Source organism: Rana temporaria, chromosome 2, assembly GCF_905171775.1.
Source record: "Rana temporaria chromosome 2, aRanTem1.1, whole genome shotgun sequence".
Taxonomy (NCBI): domain Eukaryota; kingdom Metazoa; phylum Chordata; class Amphibia; order Anura; family Ranidae; genus Rana; species Rana temporaria.
In genome coordinates, this window is record NC_053490.1 from 363,652,685 (window position 1) to 363,675,360 (window position 22,676).

A 22,676-nucleotide genomic window follows, 5' to 3' on the forward strand; every position below is an offset into this window, starting at 1 on the left:
CCTCTTTTACTATCAGGGATGAGCTCATGCGTGTTCAGATACTAGTCTAAATCCACTTGAGCTATTCTTTCAGGAAGCTGCCCCTGCACAAAGCCAATTATAAGCATCCAAGGCATTCCCTGCCCCATAGCTGCACATATACAAAGATTGTGTATATGTGTAGCTGTGGGGGAGGGAATCCCTTTGGATGCTTATGATTTGATGTGCAGTGGCAGCTTCCTGGCAGGATAGCTGAGGTGGGTTTGGACAAGGATCTAAACAGGATGTGAGATGCCAGTTATGAAGTCACTATTTGACTGCCCTTAGGTAAGCATTCTTGAAAGCATGCAGAATGCGTTCTAAAATTTTAAGTTGAGGATTCAGCTGTGGTAAAGTTTGCTGTAGGACTAATTGGTTTAATTATTTATAAGATTAGTAGAGCATTTTAGTGTTTAGGGCTAACTTCATATTGGCAAAAAAAAAATGTAACACAAGTTCACTTGTCTTGTGTCGTATATGTGAATGTACAGCTACTGTGTAAAAAATTGGGCTGCAATGGTAATGTGGACGTTATTTTATTTAATAAATAGCACCATAGTTTGAAACAACTCCTAGACGTAATATTTGTGAAAGAGAAAAAACAATTTTATTATAATGGAGTGGATGTAATAGTTGGTTCAAGTTGGGTGAGTCTCATTAGAAAAGCCTGCAGAATGTAACATGTAAGTATGAGGCAGAGAAGACAAAGCCTGTAGGGAATATGACAGAAAGTCCACTCTCCTGTACTAGTATAGTCATTAACTGAAAAACCACTGCTGATCCAGGAAAAAAGGATGACAGATTATTGAATGTCTGCAGCCTCCCCACGCTCAGCAGACTCTTCCTTGTTGGTTGATTGCTTGTTCCATGCAGTCTCTTTGAACACATACCACACATTGGCAGCCCAAATCAGGAAATTCAGAAAACCAAAGAGCTGGTGACACAAAGAAGAAATAAGAAGAAATAAGTGATAAGTGATGGATAGGAACAGGTATGTGATAAAACAGATAATCTTAAAATGTGTTTTAGATCCATGCACTAATTGGCAAAACACATAATATAGATTTAACGCATTAATAAAGATATTTGTTATCAAAATAGGAAAGATGGGCACTACTGCATGCATCCTGGCAGTCAACAACAATTAAATAATAGGGGGCTGATTTACTAAAGGCAAATAGAAGGTTTGCTTTGCAAAGGAAATTGCACTTTTCAGGGGAATTTCCCCCAGACTTAAAACTGTAAAGACGTAAACCTCTGCTGACTTCTATTATCCAATCATGTGCAAGCAAAAACACTGTTTTTTTTTGTTCTTCCTTGGACATGATTGGGTATGCTTCACAAAGTGAAATTTCACCACATTCAACAAGCTTTGGGGAAAGTTCCCTTACGAAGTGCAAATTCTATTTGGAAAATGAAAAGCCTATTTGCCCTTAGTAAATCGACCCCTATATGTACCATGGGCATGTGGCGACGATAGAGGGCGCTAAACCACAAAGGATAAATACAGGCTGATGCCCCTAATTAGTGATTTGAGGATAAATATAGAACAATGAAGTGTAATAAATACCAATATAGTATAATAAATACAAAATCAATAAATTTACAGATAACTCTGTGTCATAGGTGAACCCAATAAATTTACAGATATCTCTGTGTCATAGGTAAAACTAATGACAAAAAAGTCCCAATACTGTGCATAAATAGACAATGAAATCTTCTTATTTTGCCGTGATCTTGCTAGAGTGAAAAAAGTATAGAGTGCCACCACCACACTTTTATCTTCTTTACACCCAAGGTGTGTTGAAAATTAAATGCTCTTACCAGAACGAGTTGACTACTTTAATTAAAAATTTAAAAATTAAAAAGTAGTCAACTCGTTCTGGGTTCACCTGGGTTCACCTATGATACAGAGTTATCTGTAAATTTATTGATTTTGTATTTATTATACTATATTGGTATTTATTACACTTCATTGTTCTATATTTATCCTCAAATCACTAATTGGGGGCATCAGCCTGTATTTATCTTTTGTGATTTAGCGCCCTCTATCTATTTCTTCAACCATTACAATTCAGCATTGTTTAAGAGGAGCAGCTGGTTTTTTCATTTTAATTATTGTTATTTTATATTGATTTGGCGCGGAATTTCACCTTTTTCACATGTGGTGACGATACAAACTGCAACTTTTAAGCATTTTCAACCATTTTAATTCACCTTTCTTATGCGAAAACGACTAAGCATAATAAGGCAACATTCTATCAATAGTTTCTATCAAAGCCACAATGTCATCAAATTTATTAGTGGATTTGGTAGAATGTCTAAATCCATTCAGTCATTTTTGTGGATGAAAGTTGGTAAAAAAAAAAAGTGGTTACAATTCCCTGAATATTATGGAGATCAATGAACCTTCAAGTGCAAAACGCTATGTTGTTCATAATACTGAACTCAAATCCCTGTTGTAAATTTTCCCTCTAGGCTGCTCTCTTAGGCTGTATTCACACCTTGGCGTATTTACGCCCGACGCTCGTGCCGCTGGAGGGGTGATTTTACATTGTTGTCTATGAAATGGTTTACATCTCACTCCGAAACGCCGTACGCCTGCCGCCTGAAAACAAGTCCCAGACCCTTTTTTTCAGGCGGCGTTCGGCATAGAAAACAATGTGTTGTAAAGTTAAAACGACCCGTTTTGTCACAGCAAATCGCGGTACAATACGCCGCAATTTGTCGCGGCAAAATATGCCGCGTTATAGTGTGAATGCAGCCTTAAAATTTTATTTTTTAGGAGACTTTGCAGTTATTTCAAAAGTGATTCTTGCCCCAATGTTTCCCACGTAAGGAAGCAGATGCTTTAATTATGTTAAAATAAGGAAGCACATATAGAACACAGCCCATTCAACAAACATGAGAACATGATCATATGATTGCCCTTCAGGCTTATTACAGAACTACTTATTTGTAATCTACCAATACGCAACAATATACTGTGGGGATCGAAAGTTTGGGTACCCCAGGTAAAAATATGTATTAATGTGCATAACGAAGCCAAGGAAAGATGGAAAAATCTCCAAAAGGCATCAAATTACAGATTAGACATTCTTATAATATGTAAAAAAAAGTTAGATTTTATTTCCATCATTTACACTTTCAAAATTACAGAAAACAAAAAAATAGCATCTGCAAAAGTTTGGGCACCCTGCAGAATTTATAGCATGCACTGCCCCTTTGCAAAGCTGAGACCTGCCAGTGTCATGGATTGTTCTCAATCATCGCCTGGGAAGACCAGGTGATGTCCATCTCAAAGGTTTTAAATGCCCAGACTCATCTGACCTTGCCCCAACAATCAGCACCATGAGTTCTTCTAAGCAGTTGTTTAGAAAACTGAAACTGAAAATAGTTGACGCTCACAAAGCTGGAGAAGGCTATAAGAAAATAGCAAAGCGTTTTCAGATGTCAATATCCTCTGTTCGGAATGTAATTAAGAAATGTCAGTCATCAGGAACAGTGGAAGTTAAAGCAAGATCTGGAAGACCAAGAAAAATATCAGACAGAACAGCTCGCAGGATTGTGAGAAAAGCAATTCAAAACCCACGTTTGACTGCACGATCCCTCCAGAAAGATCTGGCAGACACTGGAGTTGTGGTACACTATTCCACTATAAAGAGACACTTGCACAAATATGGTCTTCATGGAAGAGTCATCAGAAGAAAACCTCTTCTACGTCCTCACCACAAAAATCAGCGTTTGAACTTTGCAAATTAACATATAGACAAGCCTGATGCATTTTGGAAACAAGTTCTGTGGACCGATGAGGGTAAAATATAACTTTTTAGCCGTAATGAGCAAAGGTACGTTTGGAGAAGAAAGGGCACAGAATTTAATGAAAATAATCTCTGTCCAACTGTTAAGCATGGGGGTGGATCAATCATGCTTTGGGGTTGTATTGCAGCCAGTGGCACAGGGAACATTTCACGAGTAGAAGGAAAAATGGATTCAATAAAATTTCAGCAAATTCTGGATGGTAACTTGTTGCCATCTGTGAAAAAGCTGAAGTTAAAGAGAGGATGGCTTCTACAAATGGATAATGATCCTAAACACACCTCAAAATCCACGGGGGATTACATCAAGAGGCATAAACTGAAGGTTTTGCCATGGCCTTCACAATCTCCTGACCTCAACATAATTGAAAATCTATGGATAGACCTTAAAAGAGCAGTGCATGACAGACAGCCCAGAAATCTCAAAGAACTGGAAGAATTTTGTAAGGAAGAATGGGCAAAGATACCTCAAACAAGAAAGACTCTTGGCTGGCTACAAAAAGCGTTTACAAGCTGTGATACTTGCCAAAGGGGGCTGTACAAGATATTAACTCTGCAGGGTGCCCAAACTTTTGCAGACGCCATTTTTTTGTTTTCTGTAATTTTGTAAATGATGAAAATAAAATCTAACTTTTTTTTGACATATTATAAAAATGTCTAATCTGTAATTTGATGCCTTTTGGAGATTTTTCCATCTTTCCTTGACTTCGTTATGCACATTAATACAAATTTTTACCTGGGGTGCCCAAACTTTCGATCCCCACTGTAATGCTATGCATCACATGTCAAAGACCAGCATTTGAGATCTAAAGGCTCATACACACGGTCAGACATCCAACAAAATTTCCCTTGGATTTTTGTCCTAATTGATTTGTCCGGCCACACCCATAGTATACACACAGTCAGACTTTTCTGCAAACTTTTCTAAAACTTTCCTAACATCAAGTGTTTTTTTTTCTCTTTTCTGCTCTTTACCGCCACCCTTTGGTTAACTTCTGCTATTGTTGGTTGATTTTAACATTGGTTCTGAGCATGCGTATTTGCACTTTGTCCAAAAGTTGGTTGGCTTGCTGTACACACGGTCAGACAAGGCACCATCAGACTTTTGTTCACAAAAAGTTGGTCCGTTTGCAGACCCAACTTTTTGTTGGATGAAACCCGAAAAAGTTGGTCCGATGGAGCGTACACACGGTCAGACAAATTAGAAAAGTTGCAGATTTTGAAGTTGGTTGGCAAAAAGTGTAACCGTGTGTATGGGGCTTTAGAAGAGTAGGGGACCATAAAATAGTTTAGTACCTGTTGACCCTGTGAGTAGATCTGATATTTTTCTAGTTATTTTACAGGCCAAACATTTTAGAACGCTTGAGGAAAAGCATTAAGTGTTTGTAAACCTCAGACATGAAATATAAACAAAGCATATCCCTCTATAGTGTGTACTTGTCTCAATTAAAAGCACAAAGTTATTTCTCTGTCTGCTGCTTCCTTCCTCTGTTATCAACATGAGTCACTTGTGACAAGTTTTCCTGACACCAAGAGAAATAAGGTGACAGGAGATGGAGCTCCTGCTGATTACAAAGAACACAAAATAATTTTCTTGTGCTTGGGTGCTGGGTCTAGAAATTTGTGGTGCAGTCAACCCTTAAAGCGGGGGTTCACCCAAAAAAAAACATTTTTAACATTAGATTCAGCCGAGTTGTTAGAATGACAATCGGCTGTTTTTTTTGTTTTTTTTATCCCCGTACATACCGTATTTTCACCGCCACTTCCGGGTATGTCTTCTGCAGGACTGGGCGTTCCTAATTGATTGACAGGCTTCCGACCATCGTATACTGCGCATCACGAGTTGCCGAAAGAAGCCGAACATCGGTGCGCAGGCGCCGTATAGAGCCGACTCGCATTCCGGCTTCTTTCGGCAACTTGTGACACGATGTATGCGACGGTCGGAAGCCTGTTAAATTAATTAGGAACGCCCAGTCCCGCAAAAGACATACCCGGAAGCAGCGGTGAAAATACGGTATGTACGGGGATAAAATTTAAAAAAACAGCCGATTGTCATTCTGACAACTCGGCTGAATCTAATGTTAAAGATTTTTTTGGGTGAACCCCCGCTTTAAGAAGTAAGAAATGTCAATGGCTTTGCTGCCCTCCTTAGAACAATGGCTATCTATGGAACTGTAACATATAAAGAAGAAAGGAGGGTGCACTGACCTCGTGCATTACCAAAAAAATGTTTAATACATGTAAAAACAGCAATGGTTATACTTGCATACAATCGTGGTATACAAGCTTTCAATACAACAGATATTTATTTGTAAAATAATAAAAAAATTATTTTCCTTTCACTTCACAATTATGTGTCACTTTGTGTTGGTCTATCACATAAAATCCCAATAAAATACATTTACGTTTTTGGTTGTAACATAACAAGATGTTGAAAATTTCAAGGGGCATTTTTATTAATATTTTTTTTTTACTAGTAATTTTTGGGACCATTGGCATTTTTATAGCGATCAGTGCTATAAAAATGCATTGGATTACTATAAAAATTCCACTGGCAGGGAAGGGGTTAAGTATGTTCCCTGGGTGTGTTCTAACTGTAGGGGGTGGCCTCACTAGGGGAAATGACTGATCGCTGTTCATACATTGTATGAACAGACGGTCAGGCATTTCTCCCCTGATAGGACTGGGAGCTGTGTGTTTACACACACAGCTCCCGTTCCCTGCTCTGTAACGAGCAATCGTGGGTGCTCAGCAGCGATCGCGCCCGCCGGGTACGCGCGTGGGAGTCAGGGACGAGCGGTTGGCGCGCACGCGACCCTAGTGGCTTAGAGAGCTTAGAGAGCTGACGTTATTGTACGGGCTCTCACGCAGGGGAGCCGACCTGCCGCCGTAGAACTGCGGCGGCAGGTTGGCAAGTAGTTAAAGCAAGTCCATATTGCATGACTCCAGATGAACTTTCTTTGCAAACATTTAGCAAGTCATCTGCAAGTTCTGGTTCTGTTATGTTGTGCAATAGTCATCCCACCACAGGGGTCACTGTGGCTGAATTTTCATGCTGTAGATTTGCAGAGCTTTTCTGTAGATTCACCACTGCAACTTTGCTCTTGCTAGAGACTTGCCATGCAAATTTGCTACAAATTGGAAAAGTGACAACTAGAACTTGTGCTTCAAGTGCTCTGCAAGTATACAAGTTGCCAGTAAAAATGTGCAGAACATTAATAGACTTACAATTCAACACTGACACAAATTTGTGGCAAGTTATCCTTGCTATATGGACTAATGTGTTTATATATATATATATATATATATATATGGGCGTCCGCTCCATAGGGCAAGGGAGGGTGGTTGCCCCCCCCTGGAATTGCCAGGAGCAGGGCTGGACTGGCCCTGGGGCAGCTTTAAGCACTGCAGTGCTCTCCTCCCTCTGTCCTCGGCGCTTGTATTGTATGTCACAGAGCTGGGTCTGTGTGCAAGGTCCCGCCCCCCTAGTTCGGCTCCTCTGATAGTCTTCTAGTGTTCCACATGAGGTTGGGAAGGTATCAGCGCTTTCCTGATTCAGTCTGCATGTATACAACTTTCCCTCTCCTGGACAGCGTCTTCCCTCCCCCCTCTCCAGTCATTTCTATCCTGCTTTCACTTTCACAGTGTCCCGATGTTTGTGGGAGATCACCACCTCGGCCCCCCCTCCCCCAGCCTCCTGTTATCTCTCCCTGCTTTAGACAATCTATTCCTGCTCTGTATAGTGACCCCCCCCTCCTCTCCTGTGCTCTTCTCTCGGACCCCCTCCTCTTTCTACCTGCACAGCAAGACGGAGTGATATTTTCTCCTGTCTCTGTGCTGCTGAACCTGCCTCTACTCAGCCCAGCCAACAGGTAATAACAGTGACACTTTCAGGCTTCATATCAATGCTAATTGTGAAGACTGTTATTTCAGATTCTATTTTTAGTAGGGGCCCATTCACAAGGGGTGCAAACATGCATCTCCCATGCAGAGCTGGCATTTATCAGCACAGGGGGTACATAGGTGTTGTGCATATCCCTGTGTCATCACCCCATTCATATCTACTAGGATGTGAGGCTGCATGGACACAGCCTATATGTATCCTAATATGACATGCAGGTGCTGGTCCCTATAGAAGTGAATGGGATGCTGGCACAGAGATGGCACACAATGCCTGTACATCCCTGTGCTGAAAAGAGAGGACACAGGACACACATGTCTGCACCACATGTGAGTGGGCCCTAAAGAATTAGTGTGCACGGAGGCTAGCTCCCCAGGCATACGAAGACAGGAGCTACTAAACCTGCCCATTGATGGATGGAAATGTAACGGGTCAAGCAAGGACCGGACAAGTTTTAATCCTTCTGTAGTCATTCTTGCTAAAGAGACATCAATTTAATGATCAACTTCTCTCAAGCCAGCAGAAATGTTTCTTTAGATTTGTAGCTCCGACATCGATGTCTCAGCGGAAAGGGTTCCCTTACCCACCTTAGTTGTGTGGATTGGGGGATCCATTCAATTTTTCAGACAAAAATAAAAACGTTTTTATCTATGGCCAGCCTCGAGCTTACCATACGTTATACAATCTGATTGTACAATATCTTTTGGATCTACCACCAACTATGTAGTACAAAGGCCTGCCTGATTGGATACTACTTAAATTAATTGTTTAGGTTGTCCATATATTAAATAGTTTTTGTAAATCTAAAGGAGATTGTGCAGAGATTGTACAATCAGATTGTATAGTGTATGCTATACCTACAGTATAGTGTTCTTGTGCATGAGTACTAACAGTGACAAATGTTTTCCCTGTTATCTTTATTCTCACCTATGCAGATTTGTTTGCCCAGGAACTTGGTCTTTGTGTCTAGGGTTGCACCAATACCTGTTTTGTACCAACAATACTTGTGCTCAAGTACTCGCTGATACCAGTTGCCAATACCTTTGCGGTGCGATTTGAGCCCATACGAAATGACTGGGCTTAAATCGCACTGTAAAGAATCACATGTGATTTGAACAGGAATGTGGTGCGATTCCTGTCTGAATCACATGTGGTTTCCTGCACCACTCCTGTGTGAACCCTGGCTGAAGTCATTATGACAAGCCGGGGTTAACACAGGAGCGGTGTGAGAAAGAGCATGTGATTCAGACAGGAATCGCACCACATTCCTGTTCAAATCACATGTGATTCTTTACAGTGCGATTTAAGCACAGTCATTTCGTATGGGCTCAAATCGCACCGCAAAGGTATTGGCAACTGGTATCAGCGAGTACTTGAGCACAAGTATTGTTGGTACAAAACAGGTATTGGTGCAACCCTAGTGTGTACCCAGCTTTAGACAATGTGTCCGTAGACTAGAGTTGTAGCCTACAGCATAGTTTCTAGTTGTCCCTTATTTAGAGTGCCTGTCCCTCTTCTGGAATCAAATCTATTTGTCCCTCATTCCGAAAGGTTCCTCTTAAATAAATATAAAATATAGTGTAGTGTTTCAGTAAAGGGAAAGGGGTGCTGTGTAATATAAAGGGGTCCAGTGTTGCAGGGTGCTGTGTAACGTAAAGGGGGCCAGTGATGCAGGGTGCTGTGTAACGTAAAGGGGGCCAGTGATGCAGGGTGCTGTGTAACGTAAAGGGGGCCAGTGATGCAGGGTGCTGTGTAATGTAAAGGGGGCCAGTGATGCAGGGTGCTGTGTAATGTAAAGGGGGCCAGTGATGCAGGGTGCTGTGTAATGTAAAGGGGGCCAGTGATGCAGGGGGCTGTGTAATGTAAAGGGGGCCAGTGATGCAGGGTGCTGTGTAATGTAAAGGGGTCCAGTGATGCAGGGTGCTGTGTAATGTAAAGGGGGCCAGTGATGCAGGGTGCTGTGTAATGTAAAGGGGGCCAGTGATGCAGGGTGCTGTGTAATGTAAAGGGGGCCAGTGATGCAGGGTGCTGTGTAATGTAAAGGGGGCCAGTGATGCAGGGTGCTGTGTAATGTAAAGGGGGCCAGTGATGCAGGGGGCTGTGTAATGTAAAGGGGGCCAGTGATGCAGGGGGCTGTGTAATGTAAAGGGGGCCAGTGATGCAGGGTGCTGTGTAATGTAAAGGGGGCCAGTGATGCAGGGGGCTGTGTAATGTAAAGGGGGCCAGTGATGCAGGGGGCTGTGTAATGTAAAGGGGGCCAGTGATGCAGGGTGCTGTGTAATGTAAAGGGGGCCAGTGATGCAGGGTGCTGTGTAATGTAAAGGGGGCCAGTGATGCAGGGGGCTGTGTAATGTAAAGGGGGGCAGTGATGCAGGGTGCTGTGTAATGTAAAGGGGGCCAGTGATGCAGGGTGCTGTGTAATGTAAAGGGGGCCAGTGATGCAGGAGGCTGTGTAATGTAAAGGGGGCCAGTGATGCAGGGTGCTGTGTAATGTAAAGGGGGCCAGTGATGCAGGGTGCTGTATAATGTAAAGGGGGCCAGAGGTGCAGTTGTGGAGACAAAAGAGATATTAAAAATATGCAGGGGGCACAGTGGGGTGTTTTTTACATTTTAACATGGGGGGTCGCTTCTAACCCCTGCCAGCGGTCAAAGAAAGGGTAAAATGCTACTGTGTATTACCGCTGCCGAAGCGCCCCCCTCTGAAAATATTTCAGCGGACGCCCATGTATATATATATATATACAGTATATATATATACACAAATGATTTGCCTTTCATTCCCATTTTAAATTGAATGGGTTGTTTTACAAGGTGAGGGTTTACATATACTTTAAGACTGTTATAACAATACACTGAGACTAGATTAAAAGATGAAGATGTCATTTATACTGCTTATCTTTCTACAAATTAATTGAATACCATTAAATGGTTAACACGAATGGGGCTGCTTTACTAAAGGCATAGAGTACATACCTTTCAACACCTATTAGCAAATGTATGTAGGCATAGGACCCACTCCCTGCCAAACCCTTTTAAAAGCAACATTTACCAAAAAATATTAATTAACTCCACAAGTTCTTTTCACTTTGCAAATGGAATCATCACTTAGCAAAGTGATTTTTTTACTTAGCATAATGAATGAGGTGAAACTATGATGAATTAACGCCTTAGGCCCTGTACACACGATCAGTCCATGCGATGAGAACGGTCCGAACGGTTAACCGATGAAGCTGACTGATGGTCTGATGTGCCTACACACCATCAGTTAAAAAAACGTTGTGCAGAGAAAAATGAAGTTCAATGCTTCCAAGCATGCGTCGACTTGCGTATTAACCATCGTTTTTTTTATTTTTTTATAATTCTTTATTTTTATGTCTTTTCTCTTTTCACATACAAGAAAGATAACATGTACAGCTCTTTCAATATCTTCAGTATTGTAACCTTCGTTTATATCATCACCTAAACATCTCACAATCTCTATGTTACTACCTCCTGTTCCATTTCTGATCTCCCCTATACTGGCCAGGGTGCTATCTCCTTCATGGCCCCGAGGCCTTCATCTACCACCTTCGGAGCAGCACCTTGGTCTCGAGGGAGTGTTGGTCACTCACCCTGCGTCCCCCCTCCCCACCCCAAAAAAAAATAAAAAAAAGGAAAAATAAAATAAAATAAATAAATCCGCACCGCGTCATCCCTAGTCTCTCCCCCTCACCCCCCCTAAGGGTTACGTTCCCTATATTCTATGTATGGAGTCCAGGTCCTCCAATAAGTCTCCTCTCGTTCCTGCATTCCCATTGTAAGGTTTTCCATCATCTGTATCTCGTTTATTCTGCTAAGCCATTGTAATTTTGTTGGGGGGGCAGTATTCTTCCATAAGATTGGAATGCACGCCTTTGCAGCTGTTATCAAATGACGTAGTAGGGATTGCTTATAGTTTTCCAGTGATATGGGAATGTCAAATAACAAGAAAGCCGCTGGTCTGTCTCCGAGATTCACCCCGGTAATTTCCAGGGTTGTCTCCGAGACCATCTTCCAAAATTCTCTTATCACCTGACATTCCCAGAAAAAATGTAACATGGTGCCCTCTTCTTTCTGACATCTCCAGCAAACTTTAGACGTATTAGGGAAAAACCGGTTCAGTATTGTTGGTGTCCTATACCATCTTGTCAGTACTTTATATCCCCCCTCCTGATACCTGGATGCGATTGAGGCTTTGTGAGTGAATGAGAAGATCTTATCTTTCTGTGTCTCTGAGAACTTAATTCCCAGCTCCCTTTCCCACGCCTGTATAAAAACAAGCTCTTGTGGCGCATTTGATTCGATCAATAGATTATACATATATGATAACGTGTGTCTCAGTGGTTCTTTTTTTAAGCAAATTTCTTCAAATTTGGACGGGATCCCTATGTCTACCTCCTGGATTTTCAGGGAGCCTAGAAACGTTCTCAACTGATTTCTTCTTCATATATCTATATCTTCTCCATATGCCTGTTCTAATTCCTCGTTCTGCATCACATGATTTTCTCTCATGAAGTGTATCAGCCTACTGACTCCTCTCCGTCTTAATCTGCTAAAACGTCGGTCTGTTAGACCTGGCTCAAAGCTCGGATTTCCCAAAATAGGTGTCATAGGGCCGATACACTTCACCAGCTTCGTTTTCTTACAAACCCTTCTAATTACTTTAAGTGTGGCCTTTATCATTGGGTGTTTCTTTATACTCTGAGATATCTTCTTCTCCCCTAACCACGCCAACCCTTCTATGGGGATATTGCTTACTTCTCGTTCCAAGTTGACCCATGGTTTATCTGCCTGATGTGTGCACCAGTCCACTACTCGTGCTAAATGGGAGGCCTCGTAGTACCCCATAGGATCTGGGAGTCCGACTCCTCCTTTTTCTTTCGGTAGAGTCAATATATTTCTCCGGACTCTGGCCGATTTACCAGCCCATATGAACTTCATAAGCCTAGATCTCAGATCTCTCAGAAATCCCGTCGATAGTGTTATGGGAAGAGTCTGAAATAGGTATAGTAATCTTGGTATCACATTCATTTTTACTATATTGATTCGGCCAAACCATGAAAAAATTTCTTTATCCCATTTTTGTAAGTCTAATTTTATTTGTTTTGTCAGGGGTAAGAAGTTTAATTCAAAGATCCTGCCCAGTTTCTTTGGTATCTTAGTCCCTAATTATCCTACATGGGAATCTGTCCATCTAAAAGAAAAGTTGCCAGCTAATTGCTGCTGCAACCCACTGTCCACCTCAACTCCCATTGCCTCCGATTTGTTGTAGTTTACTTTAAAATTAGAGATTTTTCCATATCTTTTTATTTCTGCTAATAAACATGGAAGCGATGTTACTGGGGACGTTAACGTAAACAGTAGGTCATCAGCATAAGCTGCCACCTTATAATCATCTTCCCTCACCCGGATACCCCGTATGTCGCTGTTTGCTCTTATAGTTCTTAGAAAAGGTTCCAAAGTGAGGATAAATATGATTGGGGATAAAGGGCATCCCTGCCGAGTTCCATTATGGATAGGGAAAGGGTCTGATTTTTTCTCATTTATCTTCACTCTTGCCGATGGGCAGGAGTATAAGCTCGTAATCCAGTTCTGTAGGCCCTTCCCCAGGCCAATGTGTTGTAAAATAGCTTTTAGGTACCCCCATTCTACCCTTCTCTACCCGGGGTGAATCCCACCTGGTCTGGGTGTATCAGTGCCGGGATGCACGTCAACAGTCTATCGGCCAGTATCTTCGCCAGAATCTTTAGGTCTACATCTAGCAAAGATATCGGCCGATAGCTTGAACACTAGGCAGGGTCCTTCCCTTCCTTAGGGATCACTACTATCTCGGCCATTAAGGTTTCCGCCGGCATCCTGTGTCCGTCGCGGATCGAATTGAAGGCCGCGACTAACCTAGGCGCCAGTTTTTCCGCAAAAATGTTATAGTAACGCAATGTATATCCATCGGGACCCGGCGCCTTTCCCGATTTTAATGCTCCCAAGGCTCCCAGAAATTCTTCTACAGTGATCGGGCCATCTATCTTCTCTGCGTTTTCTATGGATATCTTTGGCATTTCTGAGGACACTAGGTATTCCTTAATCCTTTCTTCTCTTTCTGAGGTACTTGCTCTTGCTTGCTGCTTATCCAAATTATATAAATTTGAATAGTAGTCTCTAAATGCTTCTGCTATTTTTTGCGTGGATCTAACCATCACATCTCCCTGCGTTTTAATTTTTTCGATCTGATTCCGGGCTCTCGTCTCTCTGAGTGCATTCGCCAGCAACCTGCTGGGTTTGTTCCCAAACTCATAGTAGGTTCTTTTACACCGGCTCAGTTTGGCTTTTGCTTTATCCGTTAGCATAAGATTCAATTTTTCCCGCAGACCCGCCAACTTCTCCTCAGTCTGGCGCGTCTGCGATTTCTTATGCGCTGTTTCCAGCAATTGAATTTCTCCCAACAGATTGTCAAGTTTAGCACTCAGAGTACGTTTTCTATGTGCTCCCAGTGATATAAGCACCCCTCTCAGATAACATTTGTGTGCCTCCCAGATGTTCATTGTCAACGTTTCGTCCGTGTCGTTAATGGAAAAAAAGATATCTAGTTCCTGGGCTATCTGCTTCTCATAATCCGGGTCTTTTAAAAGCGTCTCGTTTATTCTCCAATTCCATTCTCGTGGCCCCCTCTCCCCCCATTCTATACTACAATTCATAGGTGCATGATCGGATATTGTAAACGATCCTATTACTGCATCTCGCAGTCGTGAAAGAATGCTTTGATCTAAGAAGACGTAGTCTATTCTTGTGTATGTCTTATGTTTCGCAGAAAAAAACTATAATCCTTTTCATGTACATGCATCATCCTCCAGCTGTCTATTAACTGTGTTTCTTGCAATAAGCACCTTGCTTTACGTAACTTTGTTTTAGAAATGTGAGATGCTCCCTTTGACACGTCTAATGATGGCTCTAGTGCTATATTCAAATCTCCCCCCATGATTAATATCCCCTCTTTATTTTGTTGCACCACTTCTAGGTATCTTTCCAATGCAGCTGTGGGGTCATCATTGGGTAAATAAAGGTTCACCAGGGTGATCTTTTGGTCCCCTAGCTCCCCTTTTACTATTAGCAACCGTCCTGCATCGTCCGTAATTACATTAGATTCTTTCCATAACATTTGTTTTGAAAACATAATTGCCACCCCATTCGCCTTAGATGTTTGTGAGGCACCATGGTACACAATCGGAAATCTTTGATTGCCCAGTCTTGGAATCTTATCTCTTCTAAAATGCGTCTCTTGCAGAAGAATTACCTGAGCTTTAATTCTGCCAAGTTCTGCCATTAGTTTAGTACGTTTTTCTGGACTATTTAAGCCCTTCACATTATATGATGTAAACTTAATTATGTCCATTTTATCTCCTTTCAAATCTAATGTGGAGAGTTCCCCTTATCCTTACAAGGAGCTTCAGTAACGTCACAGAGGGGTGGCAATATAGGGGGATGAGGGAGAGAGAGAGAGTTAATAGCCCAAATCTGGAAAAAAAAAAAAAAAATCCCCCCCCCCCCCCCCGTTCCTCGGGAACTGGTCACTCGTCCGAGTACCCGAGTAATTCCCTTTCCTTTCCTCTCCCTCACAGCCCCATCCAGTGAGCTCCCAGCACTCTGGAGGCAAACCACTGTCGAAAATGGGAGGGCGGGAAGGAAAGAAGAGAAAAAAAAGAAAAAAAAAAAAACCGCCTCCGGTTTACCTCCTCCTGGAGGAGAGGCGTTTAGGTGGGGAGAGTGTATGTGCAGAATAGAGCGAGGGGGGCGTATCGGGAGCACCCCTGCGTTTGCCCGCATGCACCCCTTCATCATTTCACATTAACTTTATATTAATCTTATAACCATTGGCCCCTCTCACACATCCGTCCCCTTCTGCTTTTTTCCCTTCTTTTTTTACACTCTTTTACTCTTTTACCCTTTCACTATCGGGGCGGTGTGGGCTTTCATATTTAGAGACCTCCCCGTATTCAGAAGACCCCCTATGGAGGCCTTCAAACATAGCCTCCATAAGGAGACACCCCGAGCCGAGAAAAAAAAAATAAAAAAATATTATTTTCTTCCGCCTCTCGAAGTCTATATCTTAACTTATCTCCTCTTCTGTATCTGAGGGAAATAAAATCTATATATTGAAAACATCATAGCTTTTAGGACTCATCGTGTTGACATGTTACATCCTAACTCTTATACAAACAAACAACAATAAGCTTTCTAATATCAACCTCTATTACAACTAAAAATTCAAATTCATATTTATATCTTAAACCTTGTTAAGAGGTGTAGATTCGGAAACTCGAAGTATGCAATACATAAAGAAAACATGCCAACCCGGCCACAACAAAAAAAAAAAAATAATATATATATATAAAAAAATATTAGCTATAATCTGAGAACCTAGCCCTTATGCCTTTGTTCCTTGCCCTATCCAAGGCCCCTTTAACCCTTTACCCCTATACCCTGACTCACCCTTCTATACTCTGTTCTTCCTCAATGATCCCTCAATTACAATCGTATATTAGTGATAGTGTTGTGTACAATCTATATATATGCTTTTCCTACTCACTCAACAATTCTATAGTGAAAAAAAAATAAAGGAGGGGCAAATGCCCCATATCATGGTGTTCGTGTTATATATATATATATTTTTTTTTGTGCCTTATCTGTGTACGCCATTTGTTTATGGCCCTTTAATACCTCCCTGACCCTTACCCTTCCACCCCCCCGAAAAAAAAAAAAAGGAAGGGAGAGAAGGGTAACACCCTTCCCCCAGCCCACAAAAAAAAAAACACAGCAGCAACCCCCCCTAAAAAAAAAAAAAAACACACCACATTATCCCCTCCCCCTCCCATTTATTGGGCCTCGGATATGACATTTATCCTCTGCCTATTCATGGTGTCCTCTACATAATCATTTTGGCGCCAATGCGCCCAATTCTCACAAATCCAGCTTCTAGCATATAGATTTTGGCTCCCCTCAAAAAAAAAACCCCCACTGCAAAAAAAAAAAAATTCTGGTTCAGACCCAGGCAGCAGCAGAGGCCAAAGAAAAAAAAAAAAAAAAAAAAAAAAAGAAAAAACGAAAAACCTAAAAAAAAATTAAATAAATAAATAAAGTCTCCATATACTGTCCTTCTGTACTTCTTCTCTTCTTTTCCATACGGATTCTCCTCCTATCTTCCTCTAGATTCCACTGTCAGTCCATAGTTCCCTTTATCTCCTTATAGCTAATATCTATCCATTTGTACGGGCGATTCTAACCAGTTTGGGACTTCAATAGGGTCTGCTCCCAGAAACTGAAAAAGTTCCGTTAGTTGTGCGGGAGACCTTAAATTAAAGTTCTGCCCTTCTTTTTTTACAATCAATGCCAGAGGATAGCCCCACCGATATGTAGCCTCTTTACAACGTACGTACTCCAGAAGGGGTTTTAGCAACCGTCGTCTCCATTTTGTGAGTCTACAAAAATCTGGGTAAATCTGTATGTCTACCCCCTCCCATTTTATTACTCCTACTTTCCAGGCTGCTCGCATTATATCCTCCTTGATCCTATAGAAGTGTACTCTGCAAACAACATCCCTGGGGCCCAGTTGGGCCGGGTGACGGAAGGTAGGGACTTTGTGGACCCGGTCCAATTCAATTAATGTATCAGCGGGATTATTCAGAATTTGATTGAATATGGTCATAACTGCCTCACTCAGAGCGGGTCCCTCCAAATTTTCTGGTACCCCCTTTATTCGAATATTGTTCCTCCTACTTCTGTCCTCAGCTTCCTCAGTGTGTAGTTGTATCATAGCCATCTGTTGACGCTGTCTCTTAAGCTCTTCCTCCATATACACCACTCTGTGTTCCAATCTGCTATTTTGTTCTTCTAAATTATTAATTTTACATTCACCCTTCGCTACCCCCGCACGCACTTCTTCTATTTCCTCTCTCAGTGCTCCCATAATGCTCTTAGCCAATGTCTGTATGTCCTCCTTTGTGGGGAGCGCCTGTATGAGTGCACTAAGCTGCTTCATGTCAGGTATGGTCTCTTGACCCTGTTTCACCTGGGTCTGTGTGACCTTGTTATTATTAACCAGGCATACCTTTTTCTCCCCCTCCTTATTAGCAGCCGCTTCAGTGGGGAGATCGAGCAATCCTGAATCTCTCCCCCTTGACATACCTCCGAGCTGTGTAGGAGTCACTGCTGCTGCTATAGATGATACCTCTGGTAGCGAATCCCTCCTCCCAGCCATAGCGTGCACAGCAGCTGCTGTCTCCCACGCTGGCGTTGACCCCAGCGTCTGCTTCAGTCTGCAGTACAGCGTCCGTCTTTTCCCTGAGGTAGCGGGTGATGTAAGAGTGGGTTAATGTACTTGGTACACTGGAACTCCTTCCTGGTCTCCTTCCACGGCGCGACATGTGCCGACATACGCCGCTCTTGCTGGGGTGTCTTGATCCGCTTTGTCCGGTCAGCTGTCGGGTGCATACGGTGCTCTCGCTAAGGGCTCCTCACTCGCCTCCTCACTCCTCCATGCCTAAACCACTCCCCCCGGAAACGTTAACCATCGGTTTTGACCTATGGGTTAGGCATCGATCGGTTGAATTTTAGAGCAAGTTCTAAATTTTTGGACCGAAGGATAACTGACCGATGGCGCCCACACACGGTCGGTTTGGACCGATGAAACGGTCCTTCAGTCCGTTTTCATCGGTTTAGATCGATCGTGTGTACGCGGCCTTAATGATGGAGGGTAAAACAAATCCTATAGCCTGAATACAGTTTTGCACGTGTTTGTAAGTTGTACATATAATTACAACTACTTAGTATATCCTGGTGGATTATAACTTGAGTTTTTCAGGACAAATTGGGCTTTCATTTGGTAGTAAATGGTAATGGGTATCTCCTGGTTTTTGTTTTTGTATCAAAGGAAAACTGGCTCAAAATAGTAAAACAATATTACATTTTTAACATTTAGCTGCAGATTTCTTGCTATTACTGTAAACTACCGCCAAAGAACAACCCAAAATAAATTCTCCTTCTCTCCTGCAGCAATACCACAAATGTGTATGTTATTTGCTATTTGTACCTGGAGTTGGGCCCAGAAACAATGGTGCGTATTTTTTTTTAATCCTACCTAAAATACACAGACCTTTACCTTTGCCCTAATCGTAGACCTTAGCCTTTGACTCTGATCTTGACCCTAACCTAGATCAAACCCAAGTCAAGCTATTTTTCTCTTTGTTTTTTATTAATAATATTATTATTTTATTGCACACTATTGTTAAAAATGTTCTTCCTTGGCAAGGATAAAAAATATATAAAATGCATCTTTCTCTCCATTCAGAGGAGAAAAAAAACATAGGGGCTGTACAGTGACTGATGGAGTATTATTTGCAAAGTGAATGTTTCCGTAGCAATATCATATTCCCTTTGCGAAGTGAGCATGGTCTGCTCCTTTAGCAAATCAACCCATTTGTGTCTAATGGTGGCAATTCCTAATTTTCACTGAAATATATGGTGCTTTACACTTTAATAGATATATTCTGTTTAATTTTATTGAAATTATTGCCCGATACACGCAAAGAGAAAATCATACGAAAATAAACGCTTCTGGATAGATCGTTCGATAATCAAATGGTTAGTACACGGATAGTTGCATCCGACTATGGCCCGTCATACAAAATTTACAGAAGGAAGAGTAGTAAAGTTGTAGTCATTGTTATATATTATATTTTTCAAATGTCGATGGGTCATTTTAACATGGAATTATACACTTACCACCGATATGTTTGCAAGTCCAAAATACGGTGCAATGCTGGCACTGCACGTGGCTTTATCCATTTGGCACACTGGCATTGATGACAATAAGCTAGAAGGATGGGTGGCTAGCTTCACATCTGTCAAGCCCTTTCCCCAAGCTGCAGCAGCTACAAGCCATAGGAAAGCAAAGCCTCCAGTGACACAAACATCCTGCATAGATAGATATAGAGAGATGTTAAATTACTGACACTGAGCATTTATATTTTAAAGGTGCTGTTGGTGTAGTGTAAAGTTAAGCTGGTAAAAGCGGTAATCAGTAAGTAGTGAGTAAAGAATGTTCTGCAAAATCTAGTAGAACTTTTCCATTGCAAAGATTCATATGGTTTCAGATATAACTTCCACATCTATGTGAAAGTCAATGTAAAAAGAAAGTTACATTGTTTTTTTCCCCTGCCTCTAAACTCCTATATGTGCATTGACACATAGGTTAACATTACGGGGCTCAAACACCTATAAAAGCAGTGTTTTTCTAGTCAAGTGTGCACGAGGCCTTACTGTATCTATTTCTGTGCATATTATATCCTGAATGCTGGAAGACAGTTTCTTTGGCATATAAAACGTGGAGAAGTATATATACAGTGGGTATAAAACATGTCAGAAAAAAACAAAAAAACTGAATCAATGAGTTGGAAAAAAGGCTTTAATTACAGCTTTTATGCCCCTTTCCACGGGTGGACTGTTCAGGTCATTTTTTTAGGCGGACCTGAACGGACGCTCCATGCAGGTCTAAGGAGCGACGGATGTCAGCGATGACATGTCCGCTGACATCCGCTCCGCTCCGATCCACTAAATTTAGACGGATGGAAACCCTATTTAGATGTGCAAAGTTAGTAGAGACATATTCCAACAGACTAAAGGCTGTAATTAAAGCGGAGTTTCATCCTAAAAAACATCTATGTACCATCCCATCCAGCATACTAGCGTCAGCTACAGTATGCTTTTTTTTTTGCGCTGTATTTACTGTTTAATCCTTCAGTTTCTTTTTAGACTCCCGCGGGGAGTAGGCGTTCTTATGAAGAGGGGAACATGATTGACGTCCGGCTATGGCGTGTCACGCATTCCGAAAATAGCCGGACTATGTCTCGGCTCTTCACGGTGCCATACGGCGCCTGCGTGCGGACTAGGAGCTAACTGCGCAGGCGCCTTATACAGCCGAGTCCTATTTCGGCTATTTTCGGAAAGCGTGATGCGCTATAGCTGAACGTCAATCATGTTCCCCTCTTCATAGGAACGCCTACTCCCCGTGGGAGTCTGAAAAGAAACTGAGGGATTAAACGGTAAATACAGCGCGAAAAAAAAAGCATACTGTAGCTGACGCAAGTATGCTGGACGGGATGGTATATAATTCTTTTAGGGTGAACCTCCACTTTAAAGCAAAAGGTGGTTCAACAAAATACTGACACAAGGGGGTGATCCTTTTTCCAACTCAGTGATTCTGTTCTTGAATTAATTTATTTTTTTTGTTCTGACATGTTGGTGTTATATCTTTCACTTGGATATTATAAGTTGTACTAGTAAATACAGCTGGATAAAACAAAAACTGTGTGTCTTTATTTCAGGCTGCAAAGCAATAAGATGTAATTATTTTAAAAGGGTGATTCTTTTCTATATCCACTGTAAATAGGGGCATGTGAAATAAAAAATAAAAAAACCCATGTCACTACAGAGCACAGCAGTGGCATAGGGGATGGAGGGTGGAACTACATTGTGTGGCAGAGAACACAGGCATCCAATACTTAGTGAAGTGAAGAAATGACATCTTCGAGGTTTCCAATATTTTTTGTACAGTTTTCAATTGCCGCTGTGTAGCTTTTTGTAGGGTCATAGAGCTATAACAAATGGTAAATCACATAAAAGCATACGACTAATTTTGCCAACGTAGATTTATGCTTCTTATGCAACATGTACACTTGATATACTGCTTGTTAAATCAGTACATTGTGTGATAACTATGCTCATGCTTTGTTGTTGTATTTTTCTTTTATATACAGCAAATATTCCCAAGGGTTGCTTTCTGTTCTGAATGGTTCCTTTGTTCATCATAATGTTTGACTATACTCATTTTGGTTTACCACTAAGTTTACAAATGGTTATTGCTGCTTTTCATAGTGGCATAAATGCACAATAGCATGTTAAAAGGACATTCTTGTAAAAGTGTACACTTGCCATTTGATGAATGAAAGCCCAGGTCACACACCTACATTTGGTGGGCCAGGAAAGTGAACCTTTGCTTTGTTGATGCAGGGCAAATAAGTGGGCTCACTTAAAGTGGAGTTCCACCCAGAAATGGAACTTCCGTGGATCGGGTTCCTCCCCCCCTCCGGTGCCTCGCGCATGCGCAGTAGGAAACAGGCTGTGAAGCTGAAAGTCTTCACTTCCTGTTTCGCTTATTAAGGATGCAGGACAGGTACAGTGGGGATCGAAAGTTTGGGCACCCCAGGTAAAAATTTGTATTAATGTGCATAACGAAGCCAAGGAAAGATGGAAAAATTTCCAAAAGGCATCAAATTACAGATTAGACATTCTTATATGTTAAAAAAAAGTTGGATTTTATTTCCATCATTTACACTTTCAAAATGACAGAAAACAAAAAAATGGCATCTGCAAAAGTTTGGGCACCCTGCAGAGTTCATATCTTGTACTGCCCCCTTTGGCAAGTTTTACAGCTTGTAAACACTTTTTGTAGCCAGCCAACCAAGAGTCTTTCAATTTTTGTTGGAGGTATCTTTGCCCATTCTTCCTTACAGAAGTCTTCCAGTTCTTTGAGATTTCTGGGCTGTCTGTCACGCACTGCTCTTTTAAGGTCTATCCATAGATTTTCAATTATGTTGAGGTCAGGAGATTGTGAAGGCCATGGCAAAACCTTCAGTTTACGCCTCTTGATGTAATCCCCCATGGATTTTGAGGTGTGTTTAGGATCATTATCCATTTGTAGAAGCCATTATCTCTTTAACTTCAGCTTTTTCACAGATGGCATCAAGTTACCATCCAAAATTTGCTGAAATTTAATTGAATAAATTTCTCCTTCTACTCGTATAGGGGCTGTACAGTGACTGATGGAGTATTATTTGCAAAGTGAAAGTTTCCTTAGCAATATCATATTCCCT

General features: G+C 41.6%; 1 protein-coding gene across 1 annotated transcript in view; it reads right to left on the reverse strand.

Annotated features, from left to right (window-relative positions):
• Positions 1-538: 538 nt before the first annotated feature.
• SYPL2 (synaptophysin like 2) overlaps positions 539-22,676 on the reverse strand; it is an 81,822-nt gene continuing 59,684 nt past the window's right edge. The window contains exons 6-7 of the mRNA XM_040337649.1: positions 19,528-19,719; positions 539-952 (exon numbers count right to left, since the gene is read on the reverse strand). Of these exons, the coding sequence (XP_040193583.1) occupies positions 821-952; positions 19,528-19,719 (324 nt within the window). The 3' untranslated portion in view covers positions 539-820. The remainder of the gene's footprint in view (positions 953-19,527; positions 19,720-22,676) is intronic.